The following is a 16,530-nucleotide window of genomic DNA, read 5'->3' as shown; positions in this document are numbered from 1 at the left end:
CCGTCATGTCTGACAAAGCTACTTTGCCTCAGAATAAATGAATTACAGGTTGACTCGGGGCACTGAGAAATGACATTTGTTGGTCTCATCATGACATCACAGATGACTTGTGAGTTAATGGAATGTCACCACTCATGGTTAACAAAAGCAACTTCATTCTCGCTAGGTGCCCTTATTGCAATATGAGTGACATTTATTGCTCCGATTACGTTAGGAAAGTTGGACACGGCTGCAAATTGACTTTTTATGTTTGCAAAAACCTGTTACGTTTCATGCATGTGCACCCACAAGATATGAAAACTGGATGTAACTCCTCATCGGCTGATTAATGGATTCCAGCACAGCAGGCATAATAGGGTGAAGCTTGGATGAGATATTCCTCACCCGTCAGCCATATAAACTGATGAAAAACCAGAAAAGTACTTCAGTGCAAATACACAGCATTGGACCTCTTAAAGGGAACTCAAACACAGTCTGTGTGTCATATTCATCACTTTTTAGGTGTAATCACATCAACTCATCCATATATATAATTCACTAAGCCGACAGGTCAAGCACGACAACCATGGGATACGCAAGCAAGACAACCATGGGATACGCACGACATAGCCATGCCCGCAAAATCACAGAGACCTGCCCACCAACTCTAAGACCATGGGATACGACGACAACTCACAGAGCCACGCCCGCCAAGTTTAAGAGCATGGGACGAGAATGCCTACCTGCCTGACTGTTACCAGCATTCACCGCAGTGCATTCACTGCAATGTACTAGAGTATAAAACCATCACAGCTTCTAACTCACAAACTGCAACAACTCACCAAACACCACCACCCTGTCTCTTGAGGCATTCACACTGCCGGAAGACAACCATGGGATACGCAAGAAACAGCCCCGCCCACCAACTCTAACACCCAATCATATATAATTCACTAAGCCGACAGGGCAAGCACAACAACCATGGGATACCCCCGAGTGGTCGGCGTCCGACTTCTTAGAGGGACAAGTGGCTTTCAGCCACGTGAGATTGAGCATTAACAGGTCTGTGATGCCCTTGGATGTCTGGTACTGCACGCGCGCTACACTGAATGGATCAACGTGTGTCTACCCGGCGCCAACAGGCGTGGGTAAGCCGTTGAACCACATTCGTGATGGAGACCGGTTCTTGCAATTGTTCCTCACTTTGTACACACCCCCTCGCTACTACCATGGTTGGTTGATTTGGTGGATTACAGTGCATCCGGAAAGTATTCACAGCGCATCCCTTTTTCCACATTTTGTTATGTCACAGCCTTATTCCAAACTGGATTAAATTCATTTTTTTCCTCAGAATTCTACACACAACACCCCCTAATGACAACATGAAAAAAGTTTACTTGAGGTGTTTGCAAATTTATTAAAAATAAAAAAAAACTGAGAAAGCACATGTCCATAAGTATTCACAGCCTTTGCTCAATACTTTGTCGATGCACCTTTGACAGCAATTCCAGCCTCAAGTCTTTTTGAATATGATGCCACAAGCTTGGCACACCTATCCTTGGCCAGTTTCGCCCATTCCTCTTTGCAGCACCTCTCAAGCTCCATCAGGTTGGATGGGAAGCGTCGGTGCACAGCCATTTTAAGATCTCTCCAGAGATGTTCAATCGGATTCAAGTCTGGGCTCTGGCTGGGCCACTCAAGGACATTCACAGAGTTGTCCTGAAGCCACTCCTTTGATATCTTGGCTGTGTGCTTAGGGTCGTTGTCCTGCTGAAAGATGAACGTCGCCCCAGTCTGAGGTCAAGAGCGCTCTGGAGCAGGTTTTCATCCAGGATGTCTCTGTACATTGCTGCAGTCATCTTTCTCTTTATCCTGACTAGTCTCCCAGTTCTTTACGCTGAAAAACATCCCCACAACATGATGCTGCCACCACCATGCTTCACTGTAGGGATGGTATTGGCCTGGTGATGAGCGGTGCCTGGTTTCCTCCAAACGTGACGCCTGGCATTCACATCAAAGAGTTCAATCTTTGTCTCATCAGACCAGAGAATTTTTTTTCTCATGGTCTGAGTGTCCTTCAGGTGCCTTTTGGCAAACTCCAGGCGGGCTGCCATGTGCCTTTTACTAAGGAGTGGCTTCCGTCTGGCCACTCTACCATACAGGCCTGATTGGTGGATTGCTGCAGAGATGGTTGTCCTTCTGGAAGGTTCTCCTCTCTCCACAGAGGACCTCTGAGCTCTGACAGAGTGACCATCGGGTTCTTGGTCACCTCCTGACTAAGGCCCTTCTCCCCGATGCTCAGTTTAGATGGCCGTCCAGCTCTAGGAAGAGTCCTGGTGGTTTCGAACTTCTTCCACTTACGGATGATGGAGGCCACTGTGCCCATTGGGACCTTGAAAGCAGCAGAAATTTTTCTGTAACCTTCCCCAGATCTGTGTCTCGGAGGTCTACAGACAATTCCTTTGACTTCATGCTTGGTTTGTGCTCTGACATGAACTGTCGACTGTGGGACCTTCTATAGACAGATGTGTGCCTTTCCAAATCAGGTCCAATCAACTGAATTTACCACAGGTGGACTCCAATGAAGCTGCAGAAACATCTCAAGGATGATCAGGGGAAACAGGATGGACCTGAGCTCAATTTGAGCTTCATGGCAAAGGCTGTGAATACTTATGTACATGTGCTTTCTCAATTTTTTTATTTTTAATAAATTTGCAAAACCTCAAGTAAACCGTTTTCACGTTGTCATTATGGGGTGTTGTGTGTAGAATTCTTAGGAAAAAATGAATTTAATCCATTTTGGAATAAGGCTGTAACATAACAAAATGTGGACAAAGCGATGCACTGTGAATACTTTCCGGATGCACTGTAGATATATAAAAGCAGCCAGAACCGCAAAGAACAATAAAAAGTCAACGTGACTCACAGGTGCATGTGGACTGTACACAGACGAAAGCGACTCAGGTGAGGAGTTGGGGGCTGGCACATGAGCAGGCAGTGCGTACTGAATGATGACTAAGAGATGACTAAGAAATCAGCAGACTAGAATGGCGGGGGGGCCGACACGGAGGGGGCGAAATGAGCGTCCTTCCCCTCTCCCCCCATTCTGCCCTCCACGCCCAAGTGCCGTCCAGCCCCGTCCCAGGAGGTGGAGGTGCGACGGCGGTCCTCCAGTTTTCAGTCATGGACAATTGTATGTTGGTTCGTATCGTGCATTGTTGCAATGTTACTTTTCTTGGTGGTTTATTAAATTACGGATTTTCCAAATGTTCATTTTTTTCCCTGTGCTTAAAACTCATTAAAAAAGCGGCGTGATTGTGCGGCGTATGCTACGCCATGGGTTGGCTAGCAATATAATAATGGCTTGTTGGTTTGGATCATTATACACGTGAGTTGTCATTTTAGCTGGTTTGGCTGCATTTCTCTACTTGATTAATGGGGTTATCGTATTTCAGTTTTCTCCAAAATGCCGTGAATGAATGGGACCGAATTGACATACAAATGTCCCCCCCATCAGGTTTTCTTTAAAATCTCAATGTTTGAGTGAAAAACTGCATACGACTCTTTTTGTGCCTACGTATTTTTAATATATCCAACCCTGGGTCCTGTTGTATCTCCATCACCTGCAATTCTTGCTCAAGCTTGTCACCATATTACACTTGTTGATAATTTTTTTTTTTCTTTTGTTGTTACTTGTTTTCACAGATATGTACGATCACGGACGAAGCATGACGTTGACATGCGAATAGGAATCCATTCAGGATCTGTACTGTGTGGAGTTCTGGGACTACGGAAATGGCAGTTTGATGTCTGGTCCTGGGATGTGGACATTGCAAATAAATTAGAATCTGGAGGGATACCCGGGTAAGCAGTCAAAACAACAAATATAAATATTTAATTTGGTTCTCTGTAATAGCAGGGTACTCCATAACTGTATTTCTTGAGTACTGTCTACAGTCCATATAGGATGAAGTTAAACAAGGAATGAAACTGCCATAACAGTGAAGAGTTGTATTGCTGTTGTAGGGGTCATTACAGGTTTACAAATTTATTAGACACTAGTCATCCCTCGCGGTTTCGCCTCATAGTAGTGAAAGAGGACAAACTTTAAAAATCATTAAACAAACAGGCTGCGGGGGGCTGGTGCCCTGCCCAGGGTTTGCTTCCTGCCTTGCGCCCTGTGTTAGCTGGGATTGGCTCCAGCAGACCCCCATGACCCTGTGGTTAGGATATACCGGGTTGGATAATGGATGGGTGGACAAACAAACAGGTATCACTAGCTAAGCAGAGGCAAAGTCCATTCTAAAACGTGGTGAGAGGTAGAGCGATTTGAACAGAGGATGGTGCGTGAGTGAGGAGGGCCTGACCTGGCTCCCCACTCCTGACGTCATGCTTTCCCCTCCCTTCAGCCCGCAGCCTCCGTCTCGGATTAGCGCAAATAAATCACTCCTGCAAGTGAACTATAATACATAGCGCAATGAGAGAAGTCGTAAAATCAACAGGAATGGTCAAGCAAATTATATATAAAAACCCAATCTAAATCCGTTAAGTAGTTCTCTCATGAAAAGCAGACAGACAGACAGATGTTGGATTTTATATATGCAGTGGAACCTCGCTTTGCGGGCATAATTCATTCCGGAAACGTGCTTGTATTTCAAAGCAAATGGCAAAATTTCCCCATAAAAAATAATGGAAACTCAGATAATTCATTTCACAACCCACAAATATTTATATAAAAATATTAATACAAAATCTTCACTCTAACTTAACGGAATCCCTGCTATCTGTTGGCTCACTGGAATCTTTTTCTTTTTTTTTTTTGCTACTTTAACAAGGAAACCTATCCAATGACAGTTACTTTTGCCTGAAGAGTCACTACACTTTGACACAAAATTAAAAAAATGCCTTACGCCAGGTAAGGTATTTCTAAACTCTTTTGGGATTCCCTCCCAACGGGACAACATGCGGAAAAGCATCCCGAAGCAAGCAACCGCAGGCTCCCAGCACTGTAGCAGTTCGCCGTAAAAGAGAATCAGAAAAGATCGCGGTCAAGCTATAAGCGCCTGCCATCAATGGGTGATGAGAGGAACGTTATAAATGCAAGAGCATGGTATTACTTAGCCACTAACCTGGCACAGACCCTGCCTGATTGCTGTGTCTGTGTGTAGGAGAGTGGGAGATCCCGCTACAATAAATAACTGTGCTGTTCCTGTTTCACGCTGAATAACGCTGGTTTTGCTAAAGTACTGAGACTCAGCGTAGTTTTTTGGGGTGCATGGCAGGGACTCGCACGTGGTCACTATACTATAGTAAACAGTATACTTTTATATGGATGTTGACTATATGAGTGAGGCACACCGACTGAGAACGAGCATGGGAGACGATTACCCACAATCCCCACGTGACGCTCAGCAGACAAAGCGCACACGTACTGCTCGTTTATCAAGTCAAAATTTATTAAAGATGTTAGCTCGTCTTGCAAAACACTCGCAAACCAAGTTACTCGCAATCCAAGGTTTTACTGTATAGACATATATAAATGAAAGACCGGTGTGTGTGTGTGTGTGTATGGAGAAGTCTGCTCTGCTCACACTCATCCACAGCCCCTAGATGGCGCATACATGCACTTTAAAAATGTTTCAGCAATTGCATGCACCTCACTTCTCATTATGAAAGACCTGTGTGTGTATGGAGCGGTCCGCTTTGCTCACACTTAACCATGGCCACGGGAGTTGGTGTGAATTCTACAGAAGATGTAGAAGCTTATACAAGTGTGGCCTTCACTTGGTGAGATGGCTCATGCATGGACTTTTACATTTTTTCAGTGCTTGCCTGCACCTCACGTCCCATTCAACCCAAGCAGACAAACTCAGTTGTGTGTTGCATGCACGTTGTACATTCACGCATCGAGCTGCCATACGTTTGCCTGAGACACATTCCATTCCTGCTCAGTCTGTGCCACAGCTGCGCTCGACTACACGTCCATCTCAGATAAGATAAGTCCCACGTAGCTGACGCCTCTGCCAGTTCACCAATATAGTAAAACTGCTAGGGAGTCTTTGGGTTGTTTTTGGTCCCATACTGTATACAAGGAGACTCTTGGGAAGTCCTCTGCTGCTTCGTGACTTCTTTGGTCTGCTGATGAAAGGTGTCTGGTGATGCCATCTCTGTGTGGTATCAAATCTGAATCCAGCCTCTTTTCATGTGTAGCTCCGACCTGGTTGAACGAGCTGCCGACCACCTCCATTCAAACTGCTGACCCCCCTCGATGTGTATAAGAGGTGTTTGAACATTCTGTTGGTCTGTGAATTTCTAAGTGATATTAGCTAATCGCATTTATTATCAAGGAATTCGAATGAAGCTGTATTTTTATTCTGAGCTCCACATTTCTGATGGCTAATTTTGTAACCTTGTCCTGTCCCGAGAGTGATGTTTACTCGATTGTGCTGTTGATTTTGTAAGTTAATTTGGATAAAAGCATCTACTAAGCAAAAAAATTTGTAAAACAAACCTCCTCTTCTGAACCCATGCTGGCTGTTCATTAACACTACTAGTGTACAAACTCCACTCGGTGCCCGCAGTTTCCACCAGTTTCTACCACTGTGCCAAAATCACACCACTTCTGCGTATCCGGCAAGAACCTCCGTCCATTTATTTCCTAACTTATTTTGACAACTTACGGTTGCACGGGTTGCAGTTTTTTGAATGGGCTTGTTGTGTTTAGTCATATATGAGGAGCATTGGCATCACCAGGGACGTGCGGACCACAGTGTTATGCAAGTTCACACCTCACGAGTACTCACTCAAAGTTCAGTTCACACTGATTTAAATGAATAAATTCACATTCCTAGTTCACCATTTTGATTTTGAACTCGTTCAGGTTCAGTTCATTTTGTATTTTTTAAGGAGTGAGAATCAATAAGCCATGAGTTTACTTTTTCCAGTTTTGCTTGCCTTATATTAGACCATTACAGTGTTTTTGAATAAAATACAATAATTATGAAGACTTGTTTATTTAAATACACTTTATTGAGTTACACCCAGCAACAAACACATATTATTTATAAGCTAATAACCTCCCGGTCAAAAATGAAATTAAATAGATGCAAGTATACATATAAATCACCGCTTTATTTCCAACCATGTGACACAACCAATGTTTAGGTGAACTAACTTATTACGCTGCTGGTCAAAATTTGCGTCACATATTACACGTCCTATAAAGTGGCCCCGCAAAGTCCAACGTTTTCCTAAAAGCGAAAACGGAGCTTCACAGCGTGCTCGTGTCAGCTTAAGCACAAGCAGGCAGACACAGACAGTGCCTATTTGGTTTGACGTTATTTTTTCTGAATACAAATAAATGGCAACAAAATTTGTACGAAATAAATATTCATAAAAATCCACTATGTGTGCTTATCCGAATACCGCATTTGGATTCGGCTCCACCAACAGGGTAAGGCAAAACATTCAATCTGGACTGAACCAGATCCAGAATGTCACATAAAACTGAACTTGCTCACGTTCAAGTTCTTCACTTGCACACACATTACGTTAAGTTCACCGCTCTTAGACAAATGAGCTTGTTCAATGAAGGCGCTCTTTTGAACTAGTTCACGCACAACACTGGCACCAAGTGACACCATCTGAGGGCATGACACTAAAATTACCGCTGTGTGGTTGAAATCGCCAAGGGGGGCACCCTTTCCCCCGACTATATGTAATGGTCAAGTGTCTCTGGGCTGAAGTCACCAAGGGAGCCACTCGTTACAACAGTCGAGTGTCCATGCACCATTAATAATTCGAATTTTCATGGAGCATTAATAGGCCGAGTGTCCGGTATATCAAGTATGACTAGCTCTGCTCATGAAGTCACCCAGGGGCCTGTGGGGGTCATAATCCAGCCTTGGCCACTGCCCTGGGTGACACCACTGACAAGGAGGAGACCTTTTGAAATGATAAAGATTTAACCTTGGTGCAACTGGCTACCTTTTCTCACCAGTCCTATTTAACTTCAGGTAATCTTCCAGTACTGAAATAGTTCTCCCGGTTGCTATTTTTGTATTTTTTTATATTTAGGAGAATCCACATTTCCAAAGCTGCTCTGGACTGTTTAAATGGAGACTATGAAGTAGAGGAGGGCCACGGAAAAGAAAGAAACGAATTTCTGAGGAAGCACAATATTGAAACGTACCTGATAAAGCAGCCGGAGGACAGCCTGCTCAGTCTGCCAGAAGACATCATGAAGGAGTCGATAAGCTCCACGGACAGAAGGAACAGCAGTACCACCTTCACGGAAGGATCTTGGAGCCCTGAGCTTCCTTTTGATAATATCGTGGGAAAACAGAATGTAAGTTCACTTTGTTTTGTATTATTTTTATTTGCTTAAATTGGCCGTGCATGCTTGAATGAAACGAGTGAAGCACTAATACTTGGGATGTGAGAGATTTGCCATTTAGTGTACGTGTGCTTTGGATGCAGCGCATATGGAGGATGTATAGCTCTCCTTAAAGAGACTAGCGGAAATGAATTTCAGGGTAGAAGCAGATATACAGTATGAAATTCAGTGGGTGGATTTTTTAAAAATGATTCGACTTACATTTCTTGGGGGCTGTCCAGATCTCAACATCTACTTCCTTTCTAATTAAAAGATAAATTCGGTGCTTTTCTTGTCGAAGTGATTTCTTCACAATCATGGTATAGAGACGTCAATTGGTATCTGTGGGGGATTGGTTCCAGGCCTCCCCACGGATACCAAAATCCATGGATGCTCAAGTCCCTTATATAGAATGGCGTAGTCATGGCATATAACCTAAGCACAACCTCCCATATACTTTAAATGATGTTTAGATTACCCATGATACCTAAGATATAGTAAATGCTACACAGGGGGTCCTCAGGTTACGACACAGTTCCGTTCCTACAACAGTGATGTAACCTGAATTTTGGGTCGAAACACACCCTAGCCTTATCTATCCTAACACATTTGCGGAATCATAATCTAGAACATAGAAACACAACTAAGCCACAGAAAAAGGAAAAGGACATAAATATACCGTACGGTACACCGTACTGTAGTAACAAAAAAAGGACAAAAAATGAGTGTAAAAAAAAATTCCTTACTTTTATTCCTTCTGATCTTTTCGCAATGTCTAATTTCACTTCCATCGGGATGGCTTTCCTCTTCTTTGAAGCACTAGCATCTGAAGACTCTGACTTTCGTTTAGGAGCCATGGTAAGGGCCAAAATGTCGCCAAACAAAGCAACACAAATGGAACACTAATTCGCCAAATCCCTCACTCATACGCCGCGTTACAATGAGCCCTCCTCGAAAAGGTGAAAATCAGCGAAGTAAAAACCGTATGTTTATATGGTTATTTTTATATATTTTAAGCCCTTATAAACTCTCCCACACTCTTATAAACATTTTCCGCACAGTTATACAGCATAAACCCTTTGTATTCTCTTAGATATTAGGTAAGATTCGTTGAAATTATGTATGTAAACACACTGTTTATATACAGTAAAACCTAAATATTATTTTAAAGATATCGAGTGCTCCGATATCACATATGTTACAGCCATTACGATAGACAGGCCAACAGCAATAAATAGGTACAATGCAAGAAAAATTGTATACAGTAAAATGTATGTACAGTTACACTAAACGTACGTACATGTACTAAGTACTGTATGTAGAAAATTAATTATGGTTACTCACCAACAATGACACGACGACTTGTCTGATGACGATGAGTTTATTTTACTGCACAACAAAGGAGAGCGTTACAGCTCTTCTAAAGGAGCCACTTCAGGTGATTGTGTAGCACTGTCGTTGTTCTTCTTCCGAAAGTCTTCAATCCAAATCCCTAAAGCAGATCCATCCAGACTATCGCCTTATTACATCCACTCACAACTCATTTTGCACCCTGGTTAAAGGACACTGCGGCCGTAGATCTTATATTCTTTTCGTCCTTTTTAAATAGAAAGAATCGTGGACTCATTGATGCCGTAATGGTGTCCTACAGCGGTGTAGCTGTTCCCTTCCTTCAATATATCCAAAACCTTTACCTTTTCGGCAGTCGTTAGCATCTTCCATTGGCGCTTGGGCATGGCCCCTGAAGCAGTAGCAGGAGCAGATCATTTTGGAGCCATAATGAAGAGCTTCACTACGCACAAAGATAAACACAAAAGAGCACAAAAGTTAACTCTTTACACAGCGAAACACGTTGATGCTGAATGAGCTAGACGAGATTTCCTGGTTAATGCAGCGGAATCGAATTCGGCACTCCGTCGCTGAGCCAATCAGCACATGGGAACTTAACCGCATGCTCTGATTGGGTAGCTTCTCAGCCATCTGCCAATAGAATCCCTTGTATGAAATCAACTGGGCAAACCAACTGAGGACGCATGTACCAGAAATAAAAAGACCCATTGTCTGCAGAAATCCGGGAACCAGCGAAAAATCTGCATTATATATTTGGATATGCTTACATATAAAATCTGCGATAGAGTGAAGCCGTGAAAGTCAAAGCGCGATATAGCAAGGAATTACTGTACTGCGTATTCTTCCACTGTGTGCAACCAAACTAGTTCAAGTACAACACTAACGCTGTAAGCCAAAACACTCACATCTCAATTTTTTAAAGTTTTTATGGGAGTGAACGTTGTAAACTCGAAAAATCATATATCGAGACGTTGTAACCCGAGGACACCCTGTATATAATAAATCGTTGCTATACCGTAATGTTTAGGGATCTTTTGCTGCTGTAGGTGCAGCATTAACATTTCCACAATTTCAGCTTCTTACTGCTTTGTCGGTTCATTCTTACCAACCTGACGACGGCCCACATCAGTAATCGACATGCCACTTGTCAAAAGATCTAAGATTTGTATTTTCGTGTCGAGAGATAGCACTTTACACTTCCTCTTAGCCTCAGGGATTCCTTTGGCCACTTAATTGCTTTTTCAGATGCCGTTTTTTTTTTTCCCCTGAAACAAAGAGTTGCCACATAACACAAGTAGCGGATGAATGACACGTGAGGCAAACAAAGAGTGGACCTGTGAAATGGAGGCAGGCTACAACAGAATATGTCGACACATCACTTCATTCACGTAGGGCTTGTTGTGCTGCCGATTGTTGTGCATTTTTGGTACTATCTAGAATTTTTTTTTTATTGAATATTTTCGATCCACAGTTGGTTAAATCTGTCGATGTAGAACCCGCGGATATCGAGGGCTGACTGTATATTAGTTTGCCATATTGTTGACTATATTTATGTATCTAGATTGCACAATACCATACATTGCATCAGTTTTCATGTTGCTTACTACACGTCAATTTTGCTGCTACTTCTTTGTCTTGTCTTTGCACAATGTCTTGTTTGTGTTTTAATTTTAATTTTTAATTAAATGTTGTTACACTGTGGACCCTGAGCTTCACAATCTTGTCTATCTGTATTCTTGTATATGGTTGAGATGACAATAAAGTTCGCTTTGACTTTGACTTTTATGATTTAGGCAGATGATTGAGGTTTTGCAGTCTTTTCCTGTTAGAGAAGCCATTTTGTGTACCGTTGTCAGGGTAACGTCCTGTGTTTCTAGGGGCGTGGTCTTCGGGGTTATTTTATTGAATTATTCAATAAAAGACATAAAAGGTCAGCCTTTTGCTCGGAGCCTTATCCGATCTGCGGATAAAATCCTTATTTACATTTTGACTTCTCGTGTCTTGGTCTTCAACTTACTTTGTGTTATTTGACGGTAAATTTTGCCTCTTGTCTGGGTTTCAGTCACTTTGGTTTATTTTTATTTTTACTTTCAGGTTTACTCAAGAAATTAGTTATCTGTTTTCCTGCCGAGTCAGGACAAACACAAAACTATGTTTTAAAGAGAAGCATCGCGATATATATAAAATCCAATGTCGGTCTTGGGATTTTTTCTATACAGTGAAACCTTGGATTGCAAGTAACTTGGTTTGCAAGTGTTTTGCAAGATGAGCTAAAATTTGTAATTTGTAATTTTGACTTGATAAATGAGCGATACAAGTAGTCCGTATACACTTTGTCTACCAAGCGTCATGTGATCACAACTGAGCTGATGGTTCTTCTTTCTCTCGCTGCGGGATTGTGGGTAATCGACTCCCATTCTCCGTCTGAGTCGGCGTGCCTCACTCATATAGTCAACATCCGTACCAGCGTATACTGTTTACTATAGCATGGTGACCACGTGTGTGTATTGTAACGTACGAGTCCCCAAAACACGAAGCTGAGTCTCAGTACTTTAGCGACACCATCTTTATTCAGCTTGAAGCAGTAACAGCACACTTATTTATTGTAGTGGGATCTGCCGTTCTCCTATACACAGATACAGCAGTCAGGCAGGGTCATGCCCAGGTTAGTGGCCAAGTAATCCTGCGCCCTGCGCATTTATAATGTTCCTTGTATTACCCATTAATGGCAGGCACTTATAGCATGTCTGCAATCTTTTCGGATTCGCTTTTACGGCGAACTGCTACAGCGCTGGGGGCCTGCGGTTGCTTCGGGACGCTCTTCTGGGTGTCGTCCAGTTGGGTGGAATCTCACAAGAGTTTCGAAACTTACTCACACCAGCCATGATTCTTTTTAAAGGTAAAGTGCAGGTTAATTTGTTTGATGTATTTTTGTACTTTATATTTTGTATTAATCATTTTTATATGAATAGTTTGTAGCGGTCAGAAGCCGCTAAGATTCACACCGTCGTGGAAGACGGTGATTTATTTATTTTATATGAGGATTACCAGGGACAACCCCAGCCTTGGCACGACACACACCCACACACTACAGAGACAAAGAAAACGCACTGGGAACTTAAACGAAAAAAAAAAGTATAATGAAATTAAATTAACTGTTTAATGAAAACAATAATACCACCCCTGATCCCTTCGGCGATATTACAATTAACAGAAACACGACAAACACGCAGTAAAGTCCATGTATGAAATGATCAGCGGTGAAGTTATGTCCAGTGATTTGTATGAAGCGAGGGAAATGGAAAAACACAATCTTACCGGTAATTGCTGAAGTATGATGACCGATGAATGGTTCAGGAGCGCTCCTTCTTCCGTGAAAGCCAATGAATCCAGACAACGTCCTCAGTAACAGTAAACAGGTAGACAAATGATATCCAGACCCCAACAAACAACACAATCCAGGACACGAAGATGTAAAGCAGGAAAACGACAGGCAGTTCCACAGATAAATAAAAGCACAAAATGACCAAAACAAACTTTTTTTTTCTCTTCGACCCCTGCCCTCCTTTTAAACCCCTCTGGCCACCTTTGACCCCAACAGCTCCTGCTAGGCCTGCTGGGAGATGCAGTTCTAATTAATGGTAGCACTGCTACAAGTTTTGGGTTGTGGAGCGAATCATCTGAGTTTCCATTATTTCTTATGGGGGAATTGGTTTTGATATACGAGTGCTTTGGATTGCTGGAACGAATTCTGCTCGCAAACTGAAGTTCCACTGTAATTTTCTCATCATGCTAAGCATCATAGTTTGCATGCAGGAGTGATTTATTTATGCTAATCCGAGATGAAGGCTGTAGGTCTACCTCTCGCGACATGTTGGAGCGTACCTTGCCTCCACTTAGCTAGCAATTCCTGTTTGTTTATTGATTTTTAAAGTTTGTCCTGTTTCAATATTGAGTGGGCGGAGCCACGGGGACGGCTAGTATTTTATAAACTTAAAAAAAATAACTAGCCCTGCCATGCAGTTAGTTTATAATGAAACCAATGGGTACCGGGGTCCCTTTGTAAAGAATAATCTTAAAACTTGCCAAGTATGTCCAATGTGACGTGAAAAAGGTTTCAATTTAAAGAAATGGGCCTTACTTGTTTCTAAAAGTAAACTAAAAATAATGCATTTTATCGGAGATTCCTGGTCTTATTTTCTCAAGGTCAGGTTACATCTCTTGTTTGTCTCGTAGATGAAGTTACAACAACCCCACAAACCCTTTACGTTCTTATTACAAAGCCTTTCTGCAGAATAAGATGCATGCGAGTCGCAGTGTAGTGAAAGGAGCCCATAAGAGTCTGATTGTATTTTGTATTCATAACGGTAGATCTGAACAGAACTGATTACACCGCATTGTATTTCTAATTAAACCCCTTCAGTTTTTCAAAGAGCCAAGCCACCTTTCCCATGGCGTGTCTTGCATATGCACACTGAAAACAAAACTCAGAAATAGAGAGAAAAAGGCAGATAGCGAGATGGAGCAGATTGAAGCACCACAAACTATTTTTCGACTTTAGGAGTTGTTCTTGCTGAGGATATGGTAACAAAAAAATGGAGCGGTGTGACAGATAGGGGGTGCCACTGAGCCCCAAACCCTGGAAACAACTGGCACACAGACAGTCAGGGGTTCAAACAGAAGCTTTTATTATAAAAATATCTCATAAAAGGTTTCTCCCAGGTGACACAAGCACAAGTAGAAACAATATTCTTTTTTCTTTCGTCTTTCTGTCTCTTCTCTCTCCAACCACCTCCAGCGAATGTTGCCTTCCTCCCTCCCAGCTCTGATTCATTGGAGGATGCTGGACGGCTTCCATTTATGTTGGACTCGGGAGTACGTTTGGTGCCAGCCTGGGTCAGGCTGAAGACCCGAAAAATAGGGATTGTGAATCCCTGCAGCACCCACTCTGAGCTCCCATGGTACACAACAGGGCTGACATTTAGCACTACAACTCCCATCATTCCCCCCAGGGTTCCACATGGTTACCATGGTGTAGCAGATGGAGGATAAAAATATACAAAATTAGGCCCTTCCTCCAGTGCTCCCTTAACTTGTCCTCTAGGGTCCCATAATCATCCTGGCTGGGATGCCAGATAATCCTGCTTGGCACTTACAGTGGTCAAATTCACCATCACAGATACCAATCAATCTGTAAATACACAGGGAGAACATGTAAACTCTATATAGAACCTGGCGCTGTCAGGTAGGAATGACAACTCTTTGCTACCACTCTGCCTGTGCTAAAGCATCGGTACTGAGCTTACTGAACTTACTGAACTTCAAACTCATTAAATGTAGGGCATCTGGCATTGCTAAAGTGGTCCAAGTGTGTGTTTGAGTGTGTGGTTATGTGCTTATCCTGTGATGGACCAGAATCCTGTAATGGTGTCCCTACCTTGTGTCCTAAGATGAGTGATTGGGGGATGGATGGATGGATAATAATAATAAATAATAAATAATAATAATAGGGTGGCACAGTGGCTCAGTGGTAGCGCTGTTGTCTCGCAGGTAGAAGACCAGGGTTCACTTCCTAGGTCCACCTTGTGTGGAGTTTGCATGTTCTCCCCATCTCTGTGTGGGTTTCCTCCGGGTGCTCCGGTTTCCTCCCACAGTCCAAAGACATGCAGGTTAGGTGCATTGGCGACCCTGAATTGTCCCTGGTGTGTGCTTGGTGTGTGTGTGTGTGCCCTGCGGTGGGCTGGCGCCACGCCCGGGGTTTGTTTCCTGCCTTGCGCCCTGTGTTGGCTCCAGCAGACCCCCTTGACCCTGTAGTTACGATATAGCGGTTTGGATAATGGATGGATGGTTGGATAATAATAATAATACTTTTAACATTGTATTATTAAAATATGAATAATTAATCAATAATTTTAAAATTATTATTATTGTTATTATTATTAAATAATGATAATAACTATTACAAAATAATCCATCCATCCATTTTCAAACCCGCTGAATCCAAATACAGGGTCACGGGGGTCTGCTGGAGCCAATCCCAGCCAACACAGGGCACAAGGCAGGAACCAATCCTGAGCAGGGTGCCAACCCACCACAGGACACACACAAACACCAAACACACTATGGCCAATTTAGAATCGCCAATCCACCTAACCTGCATGTCTTTGGATTGTGGGAGGAAACCCACTCAGACACGGGAGAACATGCAAACTCACGCAGGAGGACCGGAAGCGAACCCGGGTCTCCTAACTGCGAGGCAGCAGCGCTACCACTGCACCACCGTGCCGCCCTTACAAAATAATAATATTTTTTTATTTTTTATTGATTATTATTAGAACATTTGAAAGATTTAGACAAGAATGGGCCTTTCAGTCCAACAAAGCCTTCCATAGACTATACACTTAATTCTTTTAAAATAATATCAAGTCTAATGTTAATAGATTAAAAGGCTGAAGATATTGAGGATAGCAATTAATACTAATACTAATAATACTACTAAATAATAATAATTTCAATATTATATTATTAAACTATGAATTGTATTATTCAACAATTATAAATGTATTATTATTGTTATTATTATAAGATAATGATAATAACTATTATATAATAATAATAATAATAATAATAATAATAAATTGGCTGTAAGGTAGCACAGTGGTAACACTGATGTCTCTCAGTGAAGGAGACTGTATGGAGTCTGCCTGCTCTCCCTGGGTGAACTAATTTTCTTCCCACAGTTCATTGGTTGACAATGTGGCCCTAGTGTGTGTGTGTGTGTGTTTGTGTGTGCAATGGACTGACACAACATTCATAGATTGTTCCTG

General features: G+C 42.4%; 1 protein-coding gene across 2 annotated transcripts in view; it reads left to right on the top strand.

Moving 5' to 3' along the window:
* Positions 1 to 16,530, top strand: part of adcy8 (adenylate cyclase 8 (brain)) — a 330,936-nt gene that overhangs the window by 135,572 nt on the left and 178,834 nt on the right. For both annotated transcript variants that reach the window (XM_039753982.1, XM_039753981.1), the window contains exons 6-7: positions 3,685 to 3,843; positions 8,056 to 8,326. In XM_039753982.1, coding sequence (XP_039609916.1) covers positions 3,685 to 3,843; positions 8,056 to 8,326 — 430 coding nt within the window. The remainder of the gene's footprint in view (positions 1 to 3,684; positions 3,844 to 8,055; positions 8,327 to 16,530) is intronic.

This window comes from Polypterus senegalus, chromosome 5, assembly GCF_016835505.1.
Source record: "Polypterus senegalus isolate Bchr_013 chromosome 5, ASM1683550v1, whole genome shotgun sequence".
In the NCBI taxonomy this organism is placed as follows: Eukaryota; Metazoa; Chordata; class Cladistia; order Polypteriformes; family Polypteridae; genus Polypterus; species Polypterus senegalus.
The sequence above is the reverse complement of the archived record's forward strand: the minus strand, read 5'-3'. Positions and strand labels throughout refer to the sequence as shown.